The sequence below is a fragment of the Zootoca vivipara genome, chromosome 9 (assembly GCF_963506605.1).
Source record: "Zootoca vivipara chromosome 9, rZooViv1.1, whole genome shotgun sequence".
Classification (NCBI taxonomy): Eukaryota; Metazoa; Chordata; class Lepidosauria; order Squamata; family Lacertidae; genus Zootoca; species Zootoca vivipara.
Window position 1 is genome coordinate 52,890,860 of NC_083284.1, and position 22,839 is coordinate 52,913,698.

Sequence of the window (22,839 nt, forward strand, 5' to 3'; positions counted from 1 at the left end):
TGCATGTGCATTTGCCACAGGAAGAAACCTATGCTTACAAGAAGTTTCTTTAATTGCCATGTCATGCCTCAGTCAAGAGCAGTACTGGGTAGTGTAGCAGTAGCTCTCAGTATAGTCACAGTGAAGTATACTCCAGATTAGTGTTAACTGATTTATACATGCCACACTAAATCACTACTTGGAATATGCAGCAGCACTCACGGATATCTTAAGTTCAACTGGAAGCCTTTCTCTTTTTCACTGATCTATAACTCACTCTGGGAGCTTTCTCAGCTAAGAAGTGGAGTAAAATGTTTTACACACACACACACACACACACACACACACACACACACTGAAGTATTCCCTTCCCCATCACAAATACTACAATGCATTTCAAGCACCATATTGTGAACATTTTGCACCTTAACATGAAGAAAATAATGATCCTTCACTTTGCGTTTTAGTTGAATAGCAGTTGTAAGTACTCCTTGTTGAGTAATCTCAAAAGCGCTGTCTTCATTCCCACTCACAAAGGTGAAAAGGAAAGGTGGCCCATTGTGGGAAGAATCCTTGTCTGTAACCATCAGCTGCTGGACATTGAACCCAATTGGCTTATTTTCCTATAAAAGCAAAAAAAAAAAAAAGAAGAAGTTGTAACACATTCATTCCAAAAAACGACATGTATATGAATTTACATTCAACTGCAGCTTTTTTTTTTTACTTTAACTCAAAATAATATGCACTTTATATAGCTTTTAAAGGTAAAGGTAAAGGGTCCCCTGACCATCAGGTCCAATCGTGTCTGACTCTGGGGTTGTGGCGCTCATCTCGCTCTATAGGCCGAGGGAGCCGGCATTTGTCCGCAGACAGCTTCTGGGTCATGTGGCCAGCATGACAAAGCTGCTTCTGGCGAACCAGAGCAGCACACGGAAAAGCCATTTACCTTCCTGCACTTTGATGTGCTTTCGAACTGCTAGGTGGGCAGGATCTGGGATCGAGCAACGGGAGCTCACCCCGTTGCAGGGATTCGAACCGCCGACCTTCTAATCAGCAAGCCCTAGACTCTGTGGTTTAACCCACAGCGCCACCTGGGTCCTATATAGCTTTTAAAAATGTAAATAAGAACAGTTTAAACCTAAATAGTTTAAAATTGAACATATTTATTAAAAAAATTAAAAAAGCTTTTGCAACCCCACACTTCACCCCTCCCCAAAAGCCCCATCCAAACTGAGCTTGAAGAAGTTGGAAAACAAAATACGGTAAATTGAGCAATGGAATCTGCTGGTAAAGAGAAGGACAAACTGGTGTCAAGTTGAGTCCAACTGAGAGAGAGAGAAAGACGTGCTGAAAGGGATAGGGAGTCAGGTGGAAAGTGGTCAGTTTTATATCTCTGTGTTCCTATCTCTCCACTGTTGTCCTTTGCTCTGTCTCTTTCTTAGAGAAAGGAACACAAGAGAACAGAAGAAGAGGCACAACAATATAAAAAAGGGTAGAGAGAACAGAATATCAGGTTTTTTTAGACAGACATTGGATTTTCCTTTCACATTACATAACCTGGCTCGGTTATATGCTGAATGCTACTAAGTACCATCGAGCCATCGGGAAAAAACACCCTGGAGAAACAGAGCAAACTAATTTACTGGCTTAGGGGGGGGAGAGAGACTTCTTAGCTTTCCCCTTTCCCCACAATTTATTTCTGATTAATAGGGTTACACTAGCATCTGCAAAATGACCAGATAGATAATATTATCAATTAACATTTACCCAGAGTAGAACCATTAAGGTCAATGCATTTTAAGTTAGTCCTGTCCATTAGGTCTCCTCTGAATAAAAGTTCGCTCAATACAACCCAATGCCTGTCCCTAGGAAACTTAAATTCTGCTTTAAGAGCCTACTTCAGATTTCTTGAGGAAGGTTTTTTTTTTAGGGTACTTAGACCTGCTAGGGTAGCTCAGCTGGTAGAGCATGATTCTCTTAGTCTCAGAGTCAAGGGTTCAAGACCCACATTGGGCAAAAGATCCTATAATTCTATGAGACTCTATGACTAATTGCAATCTCTGTGCCTAAAACCTATGAGAGGCCATGGCAGGCACATAAAGAGAAAATGAAAGGAAAAAATGCATGGGAATAGTTGATTCACTCCACAGTTGGGAACGTAACTCTGCTGTAATTTCTCTAAAATGGCCACTGCTGAGGTAGGCTGGAGAGTGGAATGAGATACTGAGCTGACCTATTAGGACAATTCTTATGTGTAAAACAGCTGAGAGCTAAAAGATCCAGGATTACTTCCTGCCTGTGTTGTAACCTTTTTGTGAAGTAAATCTCTTAATATCTCTGTCATTCCACTTCCTATCTGGTTAAAAGGACAAAGCTCACTGTCTCCCATTCTTTGTCTGGTTCATAGATTTATGCTGTAACCCTATCGTGTCCGAGGCAATAGACTCCGTCATGTTGGCACAATTAGAACCTCTGCTTCTGTGACTGATTTTCACCATACTGAAATCAAAGATTCAGCATTGTACTGTATTGCATTATTATAAGAGGAATGGATACGTTGGGCAAACTGGATTCAACTCCACCAAGCTGTTTCTTTCATATCCTACCACACAATAAGCTCTCTGTGTACCGTTAAAAAAACCCAAACACCCCCAAACCACTTATAAGAGCACATTCGCCAACATCTCTCTGCTGTTCTTCAGCTCAATCAACACTACAATCTCTCTCCTTTCCAAGTGCATCTACACATCATTGTTGGTCACTGAGTAATGGAAATTCCAAGATTCCTTCCCATTCCAAAGCCAGCCTTCAGATGAGACTGTACAAACTTGCTTCTTGGTGCAGTCAGTTTAGATTTGGGAGTGAACACAAGGCTGTTAACAAACTAATAGAAGGGTGCCTAGTTTGATCACAGCACAAGGCCCTGCAAATTGTTAACAATTGCCACTATTGATTACTCGCTAACTACTGCTTTCCAGCAAATCAACATTACGGAATCAATGAAGTGCTTTTCGTAATATCGAGGATTCAATAATGCTGCTTACTGTAGGACGGTAGCCCTCCACGATGTGGTGTGCGCCTATGCCCTGCTTTTGGAAACACAACTTTCTTGCCCTCCCCTGTTGTTCAGGGAGGAAAGTAAAGGCATTTTCTCTCCCAAAAGTTGGGCTTTTGTAAAAAGTACCAGCAGCACCATGCTGTAACATCCTGCAAAAAACTGTCAGGAACAGGGAGGGGGGAAATACCCTCTTTCTTCTCTGAGGCTGCAACATGGAGTAACTTATTTCCCCTCCTGTTTTTTGTTTTTGTTTTTCCTTTCAGGAGGCAGTGGGGAGACATTTTACAAGTCCATGCTCCCAAAGTCCAGTGCACAGCATGGGGGGGAAAGAATGGGAAGGAAATGAAAAACGATTTTGCTCAAAAGCATAGGCTTTTGCAGAAAACAGCAGCTGTGCCTTGTTGCTGCCTCTTGCAAAAAAAACCTAATGGGAAGAAAAGGAGGCCACCTCCATTAATACCCATTCCCCATGGAGAAAAGAAGCAGCAATTTCTTTACCTCCCCATTAGCTTTTCTTGCAGGAGGAAGCTGGAAGGCATGGCTGGCACTTTCCTGCTCAACTAGTAAGAACAATACGATCTCTTCTTTCCTCTGTAGAAAATGGTGGCAGTGGTTGGGGTGGGAAATAGCTTCCATCCCCAGAAGCTGTGCTTTGGCAAAAGGCACCAGCTTCGTCTTACCTCTTTTGCTTCCTGCCAACCCCCCACAGAAGGGAAATTAAAAAATACTCCTTCTGGGGAGAGGAGGGGAGGTTTCTTCCCCTTCTCACTGGACTTTTGTAGGACACAGCAACAGAGAGGTGCTGTTTGCTATGTCTTCTAAACCCCACCAAAAGGACAAATACTTATTCCTTCCTTGAATCACCTGTACAGGCTATGGGAACCAAGGCATAGAGGGTTCAGTGGGGACACACGTGGTCTGGCTAGTAAGCCAAGCCAAATTTTGCTTACCATTACCAGTATTATCAACTCCAAACTGAAATAAAAATATTAACATTTCAATATACTACAGGACCAATGCTTTTCTTCTAGAAAAAAAGGTCACAGTACTGCGTACCCTTAAGTACCCCCAGAGAAAAAGGCACTGCCCAGGACCTCAGTGGCAATGACCAAACTATTAAGTCTCACTAAGGACCGATTCAAACATTTATTGATGGTGTGGTCCTCTCCCTGACAATCCACATAACTATGTTTCCCATTAGCGTGTCTGTTCTCCATGTGATATATAAATTACCTGGATAATAATGCTGTAGTTCTCCTTGGAAAACACTGGTGGGTTGTCATTTACATCAGATACATCAATATTAACTGTAGTTGTGTTGACTCTAGGCGGGTTTCCATTGTCAGATGCTTGAACTGTCAGAGTGTAACCAGAAACCTTAAGAGTGAAGCACATGGAGATATTCAGAAAAATAGGCAATTAAAAAAAAAGAAATTAAACAATATTAGAACCTGCATATTCTTATTGCTGTTGCATTATGGCATTTTGTATGGTATATCTGGTATCTTATACTGTGAGAGTACTTGTTGTCTTCACACATTCACTGTTTAGTCATTAACTGCACATCATCTCTGCTATCCTATCATGAACCCAATTCTCTAAACCAGACTAAAAAACACGATACAGTCTCCTATGCTCTTATTACACAGAGTTTCCCTCCATCATTTCCTAGAGATGTCCAAATCAGAAAACCATAGTTACCACCTTGCTTCCAAACTATGATTTGAAGCAAGAATACAAACCTTGGGTTAGAGGTAAGATCCTAATTGCAATTTGTCAATTCTGTTGTCACAACAAAATATGGTAGGAGACAGCTAGGATGTGGAGAAGGAAACCCACATGTGAGGAAAGGAGGGAGGGGAGGAAGGAGCATGCAAGACAAAACACAATCCTAACCCGGCAAACCATAGTTTAGGAGGCATGGACTCATGGTATCTGAGCCAAGTTACTTTCATAACTGCACCTTCCTGCTATAATCTTCTGTAGTGAAATGCCCTGTTCTCATCTGCTGCCTCATATACACTTTTATTTATTGTCGTTACAAAACTGCCAAATGCAAAACCAGTAATACTTAACTGCTGTTGGCATTATCAGCTACAATTATGGATGACATCTACAAACAGGAGAATTGATAAGGCAGGCTCCAAAATCAGAGGTTCTGATTTCCAGATAGGCTTGAGACTTGCACAATCCCTTCCTCCTACTTAAGAACTGCCTTGAGAGAATAACCAGCAATAACCAGATTTTTCCTCTCTCTGGCACACTCAGGTCTCTCCCCCCCCCCCGACCTTTTCTAAAGATTACCCCAGGCATCCCCAAACTGCGGCCTTCCAGATGTTTCATCCTACAACTCCCATGATCCTTAGTGTGAGGGACAGGGGATATCGCGAAGTCCCTCCCCTCCTGAGTTCAAGCCAATCACCGAGCACAGGGGAAAGCAGAGAGAGTTCCGATTCCAGTAGGGAAGCAGGAAGTCGGGTCCGAGGCTCAGGCAAGGTAGAGGAGCCAGGGTCCCAGGCGGGACAGGAAGGGGCGAATAAGGGAGGGAGACCCATCCCCCCAACGCCAGAACTACGCAGAAAGAGGAGGGGAAAGAGGATGGGTCTGCCAAAGCTTTTGTGTTGGAGAAAGACGCGCCAAAAGCCATTAGGAGGTTCTGAAACCGACTGATCACATCACTCCGTGTAAATAGCAATGACTTTAGCACTGTAAATACGCAGCACCAATAAAAGAATAAAATGCAGAGCTGCGTAGCGTCGTTACTCTGAAGTAGTCCGCTCCGGCCACTGTGACAGCAACCTCCTAATCCTTTTTGGGCTACTTTGGAGTTGCCGGGATGAGCGTGTCAGAGGCGGAGAAATGGCGGCAGATCGCGGAGCAAGCCCAGCAAGAACTGCAGCAGCTGTCGCTGCAGGCGCAGGGGGAATTGAAGGCAGCTAAAGAAGAGACTAGGAAGGTCCAGGACGACCGGCTACAACTTGCGGAACAGGTGAGAGCGCTACAGGAAAGAGAGCAGGAATTAAGGGCGGTGGCGGTAGACCTCCAAAACAAGCTGGATGCAGAGAAAAACAAGGCGGGAGGGGCACCCCAAGTCCAAGTGCTGCCAGGAAGGAGAGCCGGGACCCTAGTAAGCAAGTTCAATGGAGACCCGAGGGAATATCAGGGCTTTGAGACTGAGATTGTGTATGCTCTTGAGCTGCACCACGCTGAGTTCCCTGATGATGAGCACAGGGTAGCGTTTATTGTGGAGCACCTTACCGGGGCAGCCAGGGAGTGGCTAAGACCGTTAATCGCAACAAAGAATCCTTGCATGAAGAATGTCAAACTATTTCTAGAAGGTTTGAAAACGATGTATTCGTCCGATAGTCATATGGACCAGACTAAGGAGGAACTTCATAATTTACGCCAAGGAAATATGACAGTTCGCGCGTATTGGGCGAAATTCACCATGCTGGTGCACAGATTGGGGTGGGAACTCGAGTCACCCCCAATGCAAGCGGCGTTCTACTTGGGGTTGCATGAGGAGGTGAAGGATGAGCTCTCAAGAGGTCCAAAGCCCAGTAATATGGATCAGCTGAGCAAAGCGGCTCTGGCGGTGGGGGTGAGACAGGAATCCCGGTGGAGCGACAAGCAAGCAACGCGCGCAAAGCGGGCTTGGTTCCCACGGTCGCAGGAGAAGCCACTCCCCCAACAACCCTTTCAAGCCACGCCTGGGGCCAGTCAGGACCAGGAACCCATGCAGATTGATAGCGCGCGCGCGGGCTTTTCAAACCCCAGCGGCGCCAAGACGCAAGGAGGGAAGGGGCGGGAATTGCTTTCTCTGCAACTCCCCCCAGCATCTCGTCAGAGACTGCCCACATCGCAGGGAGTGGCAAGGAAAGGCGGGAACGGTTGTGCCCTCCCCCACTGACGCAGCACCACAGCAGGGAAACGGGAAAGCCTGGCTGCAGGAGACAAGGGGCAGCAGCCAGGCACAGTCAGCAGACAACAGCCCCAGCCCACCCACCCGCACAGAGAGGAGCAGAGCCAGCCCACCCCTCCCAGAGCCGGAGTGGTTCTAGAAGTGACGCTCACGCTCCCAAATGGCTATCCCCTGACGGTCCTCGCCCTAATTGACAGTGGGGCGTCAGCGAACTTCTTCTCGAGAAACTTTGCAGAAGAGCACCAGATCCAGCTTCTGCAGCTGGATTTTCCTCTGCACGTGGCAACCATTGACGGCAGAGAGCTGCTGGGAGGGGCCATCACTCATCAAACCCCCCCCCCCATGAGAATGACGGTGGGGAGGCACTCAGAGACACTGGCATTCAACGTCACCACCATCTCAGACCCCCCCATCGTCTTGGGCATGAGCTGGCTGGCGCGCCACGACCCCTCCATCAGTTGGCACCAGAGATGCATCACTTTTGGATCGGACTTTTGCCTGGAACATTGCATGCAGCACCAACCAGGGGAGGGGCCTCCGATAGCCACGGTGGCCACCATGCACGTCAAAGGGGGTGAGGCGATACCCAAGCCGTACTGGGACCTGCAGGAGGTCTTCAGCGAAGCGGAGTCCGACCACCTACCCCCACACAGGCCTTTTGACTGCCAGATCAACCTGGTGCCAGGGGCAACTATACCCCCAGCCAAGCTGTACGCCATGTCAGACCAGGAACTGGAGGATCTGCGCGCTTTCATCGACAAGAACCTCAAGCGGGGGTTCATCAGAGAAAGCAAGGCAGCAGGGGGCAGCCCGGTCTTCTGGGTGGACAAGAAAGACACGCAACAGCGCCGTCTGGTGGTGGATTTTAGACGGCTGAATTCAGTGACAGAGCCAGTGGCTTTCCCCATGCCCAGAGTGGATGATCTCCTGACAGCGGCACGCAGGGGCAAGATTTTTACCAAGCTAGACCTGAGGGGGGCGTACAACTTGATCAGGATCCGGGAAGGCGATGAATGGAAAACCACGATGTTCACGCCTCTGGGCTCCTTTGAATATCTCGTGATGCCCTTCGGGTTGCAAGGGGGCTCAGCATGCTTCCAGGCCTTCATGCACCACGTCCTGGGGTCCCTCCTTTTCAGGAAATGCTTGGTCTTCCTGGATGACATCCTTATCTACTCCGATGACCCAGTGCAGCATGTGAAGGATGTCAGGGAGGTGTTGCAGTGCCTGAAGGAGAACCACCTGTATGTGAAGCTGGAGAAGTGCAAGTTTCACACCAAGGAGGTGGACTTCCTGGGCTACAAGCTGTCAGACAAGGGGCTGGCGATGGACAAGGACAAGGTGCAGGCCATCCTGGACTGGCACAGCCCCAGGACGCGCAAAGATGCCCAACGCCTACTAGGCTTCGCCAACTTCTACAGGAAGTTCATCAAGAACTTCTCTCGCGTTACGGCTCCCATCACTGACTGCCTGAGAGGCAAGCAGAAGTTCAGGTGGACACCAGAGGCGCAAGCAGCGTTTGAAAGCCTCAAGAGGGTGTTCGCCTCAGACCAGAACCTGTTCCACGTGGTTCAGGACGCGCCCCTACGCGTGGAGACAGATGCTTCTGATAAAGCTGTGGGCGCCATTTTGTTGCAACTGGACGCCAACAGAGAGTGGAGACCCTGTGCCTTCTTCTCCAGGAAGTTCACCCAGCCAGAGCGAAACTACACGGTGTTTGATCGGGAACTTCTTGCGATCCACGCTGCGTTCCAGCACTGGAGACACTTCCTGGTGGGCGCCAAGCACCCCATCCAGGTGTGCACAGACCACAAGAACCTGGAGTTCTGGAGAACTGCCAGGGTGCTCAACCAGCGGCAGATACGGTGGGCAGAGTTCTTCTCGAACTTCAACTTCTCCATACACTACATCCCGGGAGAGCAGAATGTCAGGGCGGATGCCCTCTCCCGCAAGCCAGAGTACATGGAGGAGGAGGCGCCACCGGCACCCAGGCACATCTTCCCCCCGTCAGCTTGGTCCTGCGGAGCAGCAGTGGTAAGCGAGGCAGAACTCACAGCACTGACGGCAGCGGATGAATTTGCCAACCGCATCTTCAGAGAACTGAGAGGGGGGGGGAGCAGGCAAAAGACTTTGCAGAACGCAGGGGGCTGCTTTTCTACAAGGGTGCACTGTACCTGCCCACCACCCAGCTCAGACGTACGGTCCTCAAGCAGATGCACGACAACCCAACGGCGGGTCATTTTGGGAGGGATAAAACCACTCACCTAGTCATGAGACACTTCTGGTGGCCAGGGGTGCGGGAGGATGTGAGGGATTATGTAAGGGGCTGTGACACCTGCCAGCGGGCAAAGGTGGTCAGAGCGCCACCAGCAGGTTTGCTGGAGCCCTTAGCCACACCGCACAGGCCGTGGGAAGTAGTGTCCATGGACTTCATCACAGACCTGCCCTCATCCAGGGGCAAGACCGCAGTGTTGGTGGTGGTGGACCTCATGTCCAAAATGTGCCACTTTATACCGTGTGCCAGGGCGGTCTCTGCAGAAGAGACAGCCAAACTGTTTGTGGATCACGTATTCAGACTGCATGGATTACCTTTAAGGGTTATTTCGGATCGTGGACGCCAATTTGTTTCCAGGTTCTGGCGGCGGCTCATGAACCTCCTGCAGGTGGAGGTCAGCTTGTCGACGGCTAGACACCCGCAGACCAATGGACAGGCGGAGAGGGTCAACGCCATTCTGCAGCAGTACCTGAGATGCTACGTCAGCCAGCGGCAAACGGACTGGGTGGATCGCCTGCCACTGGCAGAATTTGCCTACAACAATGCGGTGCACGTCTCCACAGGGGTGTCGCCCTTTAAGGCCAATTACGGGCGTGACCTCAGATCTTTCCCAGAGAGGGAGGGGGAGGAGGAGGAGGAGGGCCCACAGGCTGAGGATTGGGCAGAGGAACTGGAGACGGTGCACCAGCAGCTCAGAGAACACTTGGAGAGAGCCAAGGAAGCGTACAAGAAGGGGGCAGATCGCCACAGGCGACCGGGGGAGGTCATTAGGGTGGGGGACAAAGTGTGGTTGTCCTCGGAGGGCCTTCCCATCAGAGGGCGATGCAAAAAGCTGGCGCCCAGAAGGTTGGGCCCCTTCACGGTCACGCAACAGGTCAACCCGGTGGCATACAGGCTGGCACTGCCAGAGGACATGAGGGTGCACCCTGTGTTTCATAGATCGCTGCTGTCGCCGTACAGGGAAAGCAGCAGGCTCCGAGACAGCGAACAAACCCCTGAGGGAGGGGGGGAGAGGGAAGGCAGGGAGCAACTCAATGAGGCCACGGCCATCCTGGATTCAAGGTGGGGGGTGGGGGGACTGGAGTACCTCATGGCATGGGAGGATGCTCCACCGTCCCAGAATGAATGGGTCCCAGCCACTCAGATACAGGAGGAATTCCTGGTAGAAGAATTTCACGCCCTCTTTCCCCATAGACCCAAGCCCTGGCACATGGAAAGGGAGGGGGAGGGGGAGGAAGCACGGGAGAGCAGTTCACCATGGCGCTGGGAAGCGGAGTTTGAGGAACCAGAGGATGAGGTATGGGTGTCACCGAGATCCACCCAGTCAGAGGAAGGAGCAGATTGGCAGAACATTTTTACCCCCACCAGCTCTGACGCCACGGACTTTTTGGGATTCCCATCCTCCCAGGCGGAAGGGGGGGGGGGCTTGCAGGACTGGGGGGAGGTGTTCACACCAACGGGCTCGGAAAGCACTGAGTTCTTAGGCTTCCAGTCGTCACCGACACCTGGGGGGGACCTGGGGAGGGGTGAAGGAGAGCTTGGGAGGGGGGTGGATGTGAGGGACAGGGGATATCGCGAAGTCCCTCCCCTCCTGAGTTCAAGCCAATCACCGAGCACAGGGGAAAGCAGAGAGAGTTCCGATTCCAGTAGGGAAGCAGGAAGTCGGGTCCGAGGCTCAGGCAAGGTAGAGGAGCCAGGGTCCCAGGCGGGACAGGAAGGGGCGAATAAGGGAGGGAGACCCATCCCCCCAACGCCAGAACTACGCAGAAAGAGGAGGGGAAAGAGGATGGGTCTGCCAAAGCTTTTGTGTTGGAGAAAGACGCGCCAAAAGCCATTAGGAGGTTCTGAAACCGACTGATCACATCACTCCGTGTAAATAGCAATGACTTTAGCACTGTAAATACGCAGCACCAATAAAAGAATAAAATGCAGAGCTGCGTAGCGTCGTTACTCTGAAGTAGTCCGCTCCGGCCACTGTGACACTTAGCTAACAGGACCAGTGGTCAGGGATGATGGGAATTGTAGTCCAAAACATCTGGAGGGCCGAAGTTTGGAGGATGCCTGGATTACCCATTTAAAAAACCCATGGAACAAATGGAGATTATGCCACTCTCTTACACTTGGAAAGCTATGCCTTGAATCTCAAAACGTAGCAGCTTACCTTCTCTCTGTCGAGAGGTTTTGCCACCTTAACTTCACCCAAGGCTGGGTCAATTGTGAAAGGGCTCCCTTGGTTGCCATCGATAATTGTGTAGCGAATGTGGTTGTTCAAAGGCCCATCAGGATCTGCTGCCATAACCTAGAGGAAATCAAGTTCCCATTTAAAAATAAGTCGAGATAATAGACACGGGTGCACTTTCAAAAATCTCACAATTTAGGTTTAGCATACTACAGACTTAAGGGAAAATGCAATGTTCAAAATGCACAAGTGTCTTCTGAATTATTTTGCCTTTCATCTCATGGAAAATGCATTTGCAATACAGAATATTTTACAATTTCCACTAAAGAATTTTAGGCTTTCCATATAGATTTTTTTTCTATAAATCTACACACGTGCATGTGTCTCTTTATCATTATCACACACACACACACACACACACAAATGACAGGGGATGAGGGAAATTGAATTACGTACTGTAATAACCGATTGTTCAACTTCAGCATCTTCACTGATTACTGCTGTGTAAGTGTCTTGACTGAATGCAGGAGTGTTGTCATTGATATCTGTTACATTTATATTTACTGTCACAACATCACTCAAGGAAGGTGTCCCTCCATCTGTGGCTTCCACTGTCAGATAATACTCCGGGGAGCTCTCATAATCAAGACTTCCAATAATAAAAATAGCACCTACAAGGGAAAAAACAAACAAATCACAGGTCAGGACACACTTCTATTAAGGGAAATATGGCGACAGAGGGAACTTTCAAAACTACTCAGTAAGTAAGTTCAGGGTCAGCGGCTGCTTCTGCGCTTTCGAATGTCTTTTGTGCCTGTCATAATGCACTGCTGCATCTCTTTGCTTTGCGGAGCAAGCAAAATAGCTGAAAATTTGACTCATGGAAATGAAGGAAAGTTTTCAAAGTTAGATCAGTTTGCATAAATCCTCTATGGAAGTAGCACGGCAATGCCCGTAACTGGCTGCATTCCTTGTTCGTGGTGTTTGCCCTTGAAAGTCTGGATATATGATGACTTAGTGAACACTGGAGGAATGACTGCTAGGAAGAGTGCAGAGAGAAGAAACACCCTGGTGCACCTGTAGCAGCAAAACTTGACACCTTCATCTGCCCCACCTGCAATAAAACATGTCTCTGCCATACCAGTCTCTACAGCCACAGCAGGCGCTGTAACTCTCCAGTGGTTTGGCTTTACCCCCCGAAGGTCTCCCAAGACAGACAGATTCCAACAACGGTAAAGAGTATTTACTCATGAACAAAACACCCACCATTACTGCCTTAAAAATAATACACAATTCAGGGTTTATGCAAGCAAATAAATTGAGCACATAAATATCTTTCATAAACATGAAGCTTATTGCATTTTGGACTTGCATCTTTTTCCACAAAGAAAAGAAAAACATCCTTACCTCGGGGAGCATACAAGCAAACAAACAAAGAAATAACTCAACTAAAAACTAGTGTTACAGTGTAATAACCATTTCCCAAAACTTTCTACTATTTTACTTATTTTCTATCTTCTACAGGTTCTGTAAATAAATAGAATCTTAGCATGTGTAAGTTAAACTCACTGAACTGTCAAATCAGTTGTTTTAAGAAGACATGTTATTTGGGGAGGGCAATACTAAGTTTGGGTTACCAAACCCGATTATTTTCCCTGCTGCAAATGTTTACCTGTTTTTGAATCAATACTGAATTTCCCATGTTCATTTCCACTGATGATAGAATAGGTGATTTCAGCATTAGCTTCGATGTCCCGGCTAGCAGCATAGACCTGAAGAACCTCCATTCCAACCACTGTGTCTTCTGATACAGTTGCACTGTACTCTTTGTATTCAAAGACAGGAGGGTTATCATTTATATCCAGAACAGAAATAACAAGGGTGCCAACAGAAGACAGCCTTCTTGGGGAACCTTCATCCTCAGCTTTCAAAGTCAGAGAATACACAGCATGTAACTCCCGATCCAAAGGCCTTTCCAACTGAACAATGCCAGAGAATTCATCAATAGAAAACTGCCCATCTGCGGAATTTATCAGGGAGTAGTGAATCTTTCGATTTAATCCTATGATTAAAAGGACACAGAGAACATAACAAAGTTCTTAGTAGCATTCTAAAACGCATTTCTTCAGCAACAACCCTGAACAAACTAACTATGTAAGGTGGAAAATGAACTGTGTAAGATGGGAAAAGACGAGGAACATGCAATCATCCATATGTTTTGGCTCAATCGTGATTACACACCATACAAGGAATTGCACTAAAGTTTGATTTGTGACCAAGGCGGCCTAAGGAACGCCCCCACCCTGAGTCATGAGTACCAGGTATCCACAAAAGCACTCGTCATCTTGCTAACAGCAAATATGTCATTTCCCAGGGGAAAGAGGACTGTATTATGAAGTGTATGCCCTGATCCAATGCAGAGGTGGGCGTCAAAAAGATGAGACAACAGATTACTGAAGAATAGAAATGCCAACTGAAGAACAGACCCTGCTGGGAAAGGTGAATAATTGAGAGCTGCTGATTCAATACAATTGGGGCAAGCCATTTACAGAGAACACACTTCCCCTGCTTCCTCACCTTTCTAGTGGAGTTTTCTTTGGCTGACACTTCCCTTTTCCACCTTCCTTCCTTTCTGTTGTTGTCAGCTCTGCTTAACAAATGAGCCTCACCAAATTGATTTGGTGTTGCCTGGGGCAGAGAGGAGGGGGACAGGGCCAAATGCAAATCAGCAGCTTAAGTGCTAGAATGAAAGTATCTGTGAGACTGAGGAGGCAGGCAGAACTAATGAGGAAGAGGCCACAGGCTCAATCCATAGGTGGTGCAGTTTAGGGTACACTATTTGCGCAGGAAGCCCAACAGGCAACTGCAGAGCCTAACTTTTGCCTTATGGAACTTGGGAGCACAATCAAGAGCACACCCATCACTCCCTTGCAGCAGTCATATCAAGGAACCCCAGGGTTGAAAAGCACACAACCCATAGCAGCAACTTCTGAACACTGGGTAAGCAACATGGTCAAATAGCAAGGAGGGAGAATGGGAGGGAAGGGGGAAGGGAGAGAAACAATAGCTGCACCACAACTGCAGAATTTATTTTGCACATTTACAACTAGGATTAGGCGATTAAAATTTAGCATGTGTGTGTCTCTGCGTGTGTGTTTTATGGCGCACAATCTGAGAAAAGGGTTGGACTGAAAATATAAAAAGCAAAGTAACAGATATCTTTAAGATTTCAGCATTAGTGTTGGATTAAAAATGCAACTCAATCAACCCTACCTGCATCGGCATCTGTAGCTTGCACTCTTGTCAACAGAGTTTTCACCTCTGTGTTCTCAAATACTGTGATGGAGTATGGGTCTGCTGTGAACTCTGGGGTGTTGTCATTCGTATCTTCTATATTCAGAATAATCTTAGCTTGGCAAAACCTTCCTCCTCCATCTGATGCCTTGACCATAAGAGTATACACTGCTTTCTGCTCACGGTCAAGTGCCCCTAGTGTTTTCAGCTCACCTATACATGGAAGTAATAAAAACAAAGCAAACAAAAAGCTTTAAAAACAAGAACCGAGCATCCCACGAAGATCTGGAAACGTTTGAGTCGAGCAATCTTTTAAAGAACAAAATTCCCCTAGTGGCATAATTCAGAAGTGATATCTGACATTTAAACATGGCTGCACACTGCTAACCTGTCTTGAACAAAATGTCAGTCTTTTCAGCACTTAAGACGATTATTGTATTGTAAGGCAGTTTTCCGCAACCTGCTGCCTTCCCGATGTTTCCAGCTACAACTTTCAGCAGCTCGTATGGTCAGGGAGGATAGGGCACTGATCAATCAAACTTTCAGAAGAAATAATGGCACAGCTTACATTATCTTCTGAATATTACCTGTTTCCGGACTGAGCATGAAATCTTCTGTTCCAGGACCGTGTAATGTGTAAGTTATTTCTGCGTTGGAGCGAATATCTGCATCTGTGGCTGAGACCTGCATGATGAGTTTGCCAGGCAGTGAATCTTCTGGGACAGACTCCGTGTACAATGCCTGAAAGTTTTTAAGAGTAGCATTGAAAAAGCGCATTAAGGGAACTAGATCTGGACACTACAGAGATTGCATCATTAAGATTAGATATTAAAAGCTTTTGAAACGTGCAACACAAAACATGAAAATATACTGTACAGTGGTTTAAGAACAGCTTAGTTTATGAACAGCTTGGATTAAGAACGCTGCAAACGAGGAAGTAGGTGTTTTGGTTTGTGAACTTTGCCTTGGAAGCAGAACATGTTCCGCTTCCTGTTGGGTGTGTTCTATTTGTAAATTGAGTCCCCTGCTGCTATGAGAAAGCACGCCTTGGTTTAAGAACACTTTGGTTTAAGAACTGACTTCCGGAACGGATCAAGCTCATAAACCAATGTACCATTGTACTTCTGATTCTCTCACTTCACTGTGTATTTCACTGTCTAGTTTTTCACTTTTTATGTGTGTGGAGGATTAAATAAATTTCCTTGGGCCTGTTTATAACATTAAGTCCAAAATGTTGTTTATGAAGTGACACAAGGAAAGCGTGGATTTTACGTAGCCCCCTGTGGTAGGGACTAGGCCATGGAAGCTTCCGTTAACTAGAAGGCAGCTTGACTCACAAAGTTTTGAACTATAAAGCCTTAAACGGCTCAGGACCGGCATACTTCAAGAACTGCCTCTCCCCATCAGAACTAACTTGTACCCTGCATTCATAATCAGAGACCCTTCTTTGCATGCCTCTTTCATGCGAGGTCTTGGGGGGGTGGGGTGGCAACACGAGAACAGGCTTTTGTCGGTGGCTCCCTGCTTGTGGAATGCTTTCCCTAGAGAGGCTCGCCTGGCCCTTTGTTACATATCCTTAGGCACCAGGCAAAAACATTCCTCTACTCCCAGGCCTTTGGCTAATTAAACAATCTATGGCCTTTTAAGCTGGGGAAGAGGTACTGTTTTCGTTTGTTATTTATGCTATATATATTATTGTGTTTCTATATTGCAAACCTCCCTGCAATCTTCAGATAAGGGCAATGTTAAATCCAATTAATAAATAATTAATAGCAAATTATTGTTTCTGTTTTCTAGATATTCCACATAACCGTAAATAATTAACACCGGTATGTACTGACAGGCAGAGGTTACTTAAAGCTTTCAAGGAGGATCAGTGGAATTTTTCCCAACTTTCCTTTCCAAAGTAATTACTTAATAAATTATTTTCAAAGTGTAGAATATATTTATTTGAGTCTGAAAGCAAATGTGTGCATGAAAACCCCATGCTAGTACCTTTTCACAAACAGGGGTGTTGTCATTCGAATCAAGGACCTTCACTTCCACCACAGCTTTTGTTGTGAACATCCCATCAGTAGCAGTGATATTCAGAAGATAATTATCCTTTACTTCTCTGTCCAGAGGTTTTCGGACATATACTTTCCAATCGTTCTCGATATTTTCTACAGCAAACTGTCCCAATGGATCGCCTCCTAAACAATGGATAGTTAGAAGGCAATTCAAATCAGAAATGGCAAAACGTCATTATAGGGGTGAAGGGGAAAGACCTGCAATAAAATAACATTTCATAATATTTAGAAAGTATTACTGCTCCTTTGGTAATAAAAGCCTCGGGAGAGCAAAGACTGCATTCCAGAATTCCGGTCTTTGCATACGAAGAGCTGTGCTGAATCAGACCAAACTGCCCCTCCAGCCTAGTATCTTGTTTTCACAACAACCAGATGCTCCCATGGAAAACCCACAAGTAGGACCTGAACACAGCACTGTCTCCCCACTATGTTTGCCAGTTACTGGTATTCGTAGCAACGCTGCTTATGATTCATTCTGTAAGTAGCAAACAGCCATCATAACTGGCTGCCACTGTTACTTGTGGGAAACTCATAACCAATGCCCCTCAGCTCTGACATGTTTTGTGGGTAGGGGATGAGATATGCAACAGCAGATACACAGCTTGTTGCTACACAAAAGCCATATCTTGGAAAGTAGTTGTCCATCCCCGTCCCCGTCCCCCCTGAAGCTTGCAGTCAATTACTAGCAATTTTGCAAATAAAAACAGCATTGCAAAATACATAACATACATAAAAAAGAACCATACTTTTTTCATGCTTCATACTTTTTTGGGTATACAATTCATGTAGTAATTATACAACTGTGCCCAAGAAATTAGAAATTTATATTGGGTTGGATTATTATTTAGGGTTATTTTTTTGGCGGCGGGGGGGGGGGGGTTGTTGCAGTTATTGATGCTAATTTGTTGTATCTCCGTGTATAGATCTTATTATGATTTTCGTGGAAATTGTTTCAATTTGGTTGTGTGCTTTTTGATAATACATGTATGGGGAATATGATGGTGAATCTCATAAACAAACGGAGAAGGGAAACTATAAACCAGGCATCCCCAAACTTTGGCCCTCCAGATGTTTTGGCCTACAACTTCCATGATCCCTAGCTAACAGGACCAGTGGTCGGGGAAGATGGGAATTGTAGTCCAAAACATCTGGAGGGCCAAAGTTTGGGGGTGCCTGCTATAGACTTAAAATTGTAGGAACTCTATCTATCTATCTATCTATCTATCTATCTATCTATCTATCTATCTATCTATCTATCTATATTAAATTTATCTAGAGCCAAATAATTTTGTCACCATTTCTAAAGGTTTACCTGTAATAAAATAGTTGACCTGTCTGTTAGCATCATCTGAATCAGCGTCCGTGGTGCTTAAAATAGCAACAACTCCTCCAGTTGGGTCATCTTCACTGACTGTCCCTTTATAGATCTCTGCAGTGAAGCGAGGAGGGTTGTCATTCACGTCAGTCACGGAAACTTCAACAATCGCAGTGGATGACAACTGCATTTTCTCAGCACGATCAGATGCCACCACAGTAATTCTGTACTTGTCCTGCTTTTCATGGTCAAGCTCTCTCAGTGTAGTAATCCAACCAGTTTCCATGTTTATGGCAAAAGACTCTGTGATGTCCGTATGTTGTGATGTCTCTAGCCTGTACATTACCTGCCCATTCATCCCCGAATCCTGGTCAAGTGCTTTCACTTGTATGACTTTTGTTCCTACTGGCATGTTTTCCACAATGTACGCTTCATATGGATTGGATTCTAAGATTGGTTTGTGGTCATTTGCGTCTTTTATTTGAATGCTTATGTCAACAGAGGAAACAACTCTGTATTCTTCATTTAAATAGTATGCTAGCACTGAGAACTGGTACCACTTAGTGGTCTCATGATCAAGGCTCTTTTCAAGTTTCAGCCTTCCGTTTTGCTTGTCTATCACAAAAAAATCATCTCTGTTGCTTTCAGGGGCATTCCCCTTAACAAGGGTGTACAGCAATGGCTGTGTGTGCTCTGCTCGTACAATGTCAATCTCCGTTCCAATCGGAGTACCTTCAGAAAGTGTGTAAGAATAAAATGGTTCTGAAAATTTTGGCAGAGATACTTCAGGGGGGAGTATTCTAACATAGAGAGGAACCCTGGAATCCTTTTTGGGGGATCCACCATCCTGTGCTCTGACAAAGAAAGTGAGAAACTCATTTTCTAAACCAATTAAACTTTCTTTCGTGGTTATTACGCCTGTCAAGTGATCGATTTCTAAATTCTCTTGGACATTTTCAGAATCGGCTTCGATTGTATAGGTGATGTCCGCATTGGTGCCTTCGTCAGCATCCGAAGCTAAAACCTTGATGACAGATGTGCCTTTTGGAACATTAGACCCAATGTTTACTTCATATTCCGTTGCTCGGAACAAAGGGGCATTATCATTAACGTCAGTAAGTATTACGTTGATGCTGCAAAAAGCCACTTTCCCGCCAGAATCCTTGGCCATTAACCTAATGAAGATTACTTTTTCAGCTTGAGTTTCACGATCGAGCTTTTCCAGAGTAAATATCTGCCCCCTTTCATTAGTATAAAACCTATCTTTTGCAAAATCATTCACAATATGGTATGTGATGTATCCATAGCTGCCAGTATCTTTGTCAGTTGCTTTAACTTCTGTCACCAGGGTATGCAATGGAGCATTCTCGGCTAGTTCCACTTCATATTCATTGTGACCAAAAACAGGGCTGTGCAAATTGGCTGCGATAACATTTATGAGAACCTGAGCGGAACTTCTGAAGACCCCATCAGAAACAGAGACATTAAGACGGTAAATGGGCTTCAGAGACTGTTTGTGCAAGTTTGAAAGGGTGATGACCCCCGTTTTGCTGTTGATTGCAAAATTCATATGATCATTGCCTGTTAATATGGAATACTCCAGCTTCTCTGTATCTGAACTGTCCGCATCAGAGGCCTTTACACAAGTCACAAAGTGCCCACGGGGAGCCAATTCACTGATGTTAGCTTCATAAAGCAGCTGGTTAAAGACTGGTGGGTTATCATTCAAGTCTGTTACATCAACGCTTACAGTAATGTCCGTGCTCAGTGGAGGCATTCCGCTGTCTATTACTCTTACTAGCAATGTGTGATGCTGAATCTGTTCATAATCCAAACCCCTTGCTGTCAGAATGAGCCCAGTGCTACTATCTATGTGAAAATAATCATGGCCCTCGCTGTTGTTTTGTACCAAGTGATAAGAAATCCCTCTGTTTGCTCCAGAATCAGCATCTGTAGCCCTGACTTGTACAACAGATGTTCCAATTACCGAAGCCTCAGAAAGGGTGGCGGCATAAAACTGCTCTGTAAAGACGGGAGGATTGTCGTTGATGTCTTCAACTATTATGTCAACAAATACCTCGGCATGGGCTCCAGTCAAGGAATCAGTCGCACGCACGCTCAGTTTGTAGGCAGGGGGGGACTCAAAATCTAGAGGGGCAAAAGTATTGATAACTCCTGTGTTAAAGTCTATAGTAAACTGACTGAAAGGGTCTCCATCTGTGATGCTATAAAACACTTTGAGCCCTTCTGGGCTGTTTGCTTGCACTTGTACAACAGGACTATGGACTTGGATGTTTTCCGGTATCTCTGCACTGTAGAAAGCTCTTTCAAATACTGGCATGGCTTTATTCACAACCGTGATAGGGACTGTCGCTTCAGCAGAAAAACTCGGCTCTCCGCCATCTTTTGCGACCACAGTGAGGAGATATTCTTTATTTAGTGTGTCTGGGTCAAACTGTTTCTTGAGAGAGATTTCGCCAGCATCTCCTATCTGGAAGTGGCCATAGTGTTCCTTGAGGTAATAGTGCACTCGTCCATTTCTGCCAATGTCTTTATCCACAGCAGTGACACACCGAATAACTTGGCCCACTTCAGTATCTATTTTGACGGTGGCATAATAGGGAAGGTTGACAAAAACAGGGGCATTATCATTCGTGTCTTCTACAGTGACCTTTACCACAACATGTGCAATTAGGGATGGCTTATGCTCTGCAGTCACTTCCACCACAATATCAAAAGATTCCTGCAGCTCACGATCAAACGGTATTCCGGTAGTTGAAAGGACTCCTGAAGTGTAGCTAATTTTAAACCTAATGTCTGGGTTTAGAATATGATAAAACAAAGGCTCATTTATTTGACTCCCTACAGCAGTGATAACAGCTATTGTTTTCGCCTCCGTGGAATTCTCTTGGACCACAGCATTGTAGGAACTCTGTGTGAACTTTAGCTGACTTGCCTTGCTCTCTTTCACATTAATTTTTACAGAGGTGGTGCTTGAAAACCGGCCATCAGAGGCTCTGACGGTCAATTCATATCTGCTTCTTAACTGACTCGTGTTTTGTACAGTTATCTGCCCAGTCTTGGAATCGATCGAAAATTTTTCTCCAATGTTTCCTTCAGTGATAGAATACATTAGTTGTGAAAAGACTTCTGAATCAGCATCTGTGGCATTGACCGTAACAACTTTCACTCCTTTATAGGTTGGTACCAAAACAGTTGCTTCATACAAATCTTTAGAGAACACAGGAGGGCAATCGTTGATGTCAATTACGTAAATGGTAACATTGGCTGTGTATTCTGCAAATAAGCGCGGCGTCCCCATGTCATACACGTTCACTGAAAAGCGAAATATACTTGTCTCTTCATAGTCCAAACTCATTACTGTACGAATAGCTCCTGTACTGGAATCAATGGCAAAGTACTTGTGGGCAGATGGCTCGACAATCTGATAGACGAGCAAAGCGTTTGTTTCTTTGTCAGCATCCGTAGCACGTATTACTAATGGAACGTTCCTGTCTGTCAGAACCACACTGTTAATGGAAGCCGATTCGCTGATGAGTCCTGTGTATTCTGCTTGCGTAAAAGCTGGTGCATTATCGTTCTCATCTTGAAGATGCACCAATACAGTAGTGTTCGTGGACTGGCCAGCCATGTTGGTTGCCTGTACAGTCAGACTATAAAAAGGCAACATTTCAAAATCAAGTGTCTTCTGAGAGGTGATGACACCGGAATTTGGGTTGATAGTGAAGACATCACCTATATTACCATCTTTTATCTCATAAACTACAGATGACTGGCTGAATGCAGTGACCATTCCAATGAAACTGCCAATGCTGCTCCCTTCACTTATTTCCATGGAATATTCTCGCATTGTGAATTTTGGCGATGCGTTATCAGAGATCGTGACTGAAATGTGCACAGATGTTACTTCGCTCTTCGGAGGGTTCCCTTTGTCTGTGGCCTTCACCATCATAGTGTACTCATCCTGACTGCTGCGGTCCAATTCTTTTGCAGTGGTAATACTGCCTAAGATTGGATGTATATTAAAAGCGTTTCCGATATTCCCTGTTAATAAAAAAAGACAAAAATTGACAAATCAGAAAAAACTGGAAGTACATTTGCAAGCAGCTATACACACACACACACACATTCAAGTGGTAGAAAATATTATGTGCTGAAGTATTTTAAATGAAAAAAAACTGCATTCAACTAATGACTTAGAATACTACTCAGAGCAGACCCTTGAAAATCAAGGGACCTCTTAAATTAGTCCTAAGTCTATTGAGTTCAGTGGGTCTACTCTAACACGTTTACCCAGCTTTCCCACAACTGTTATGCTGTAATAAATATCCTATAGTAGGTTAGTTTTATTTAGAAAATCTGACGACATATTTTATACCAAATTATGCTATCACTTCAGATTATGAATGCTATTAATACAGAGCTTCTTTTTAACTTCATGGCATTTCTTTAAACAATTCAAGTAAAGAAAAAGACAAACACTATACACAATGTGGAACTACAATTAAACTTTTAAAATACTTTAAAATCAAGGAAAACACTGCTTTAAATGAGTCTCAAGTGACTCTTAATTACATGAACGTCGCGTTATGAGATTATTTCTAAATCAGCAATACTTCAGTGAATTTTCACTTTCAAATTGCTCCCACTTAAAATGGGAGTTTATGTGCTGTATAAAAAAACTTCCATTTGAGAAATACAAACTGCAAATTTGACTGCTTAAGAAA

The 22,839-nt window shown here is 45.4% G+C and overlaps 1 protein-coding gene across 6 annotated transcripts in view; it reads right to left on the minus strand.

Annotated features, from left to right (window-relative positions):
- FAT1 (FAT atypical cadherin 1) overlaps positions 1 to 22,839 on the minus strand; it is a 133,471-nt gene that overhangs the window by 22,199 nt on the left and 88,433 nt on the right. For all 6 annotated transcript variants that reach the window (XM_060278780.1, XM_035111841.2, XM_035111837.2 and 3 more), the window contains exons 10-18: positions 18,089 to 22,156; positions 16,703 to 16,899; positions 15,295 to 15,448; positions 14,687 to 14,920; positions 13,086 to 13,475; positions 11,870 to 12,084; positions 11,396 to 11,533; positions 4,271 to 4,414; positions 405 to 602 (exon numbers count right to left, since the gene is read on the minus strand). In XM_060278780.1, the coding sequence (XP_060134763.1) occupies positions 405 to 602; positions 4,271 to 4,414; positions 11,396 to 11,533; positions 11,870 to 12,084; positions 13,086 to 13,475; positions 14,687 to 14,920; positions 15,295 to 15,448; positions 16,703 to 16,899; positions 18,089 to 22,156 (5,738 nt within the window). The remainder of the gene's footprint in view (positions 1 to 404; positions 603 to 4,270; positions 4,415 to 11,395; positions 11,534 to 11,869; positions 12,085 to 13,085; positions 13,476 to 14,686; positions 14,921 to 15,294; positions 15,449 to 16,702; positions 16,900 to 18,088; positions 22,157 to 22,839) is intronic.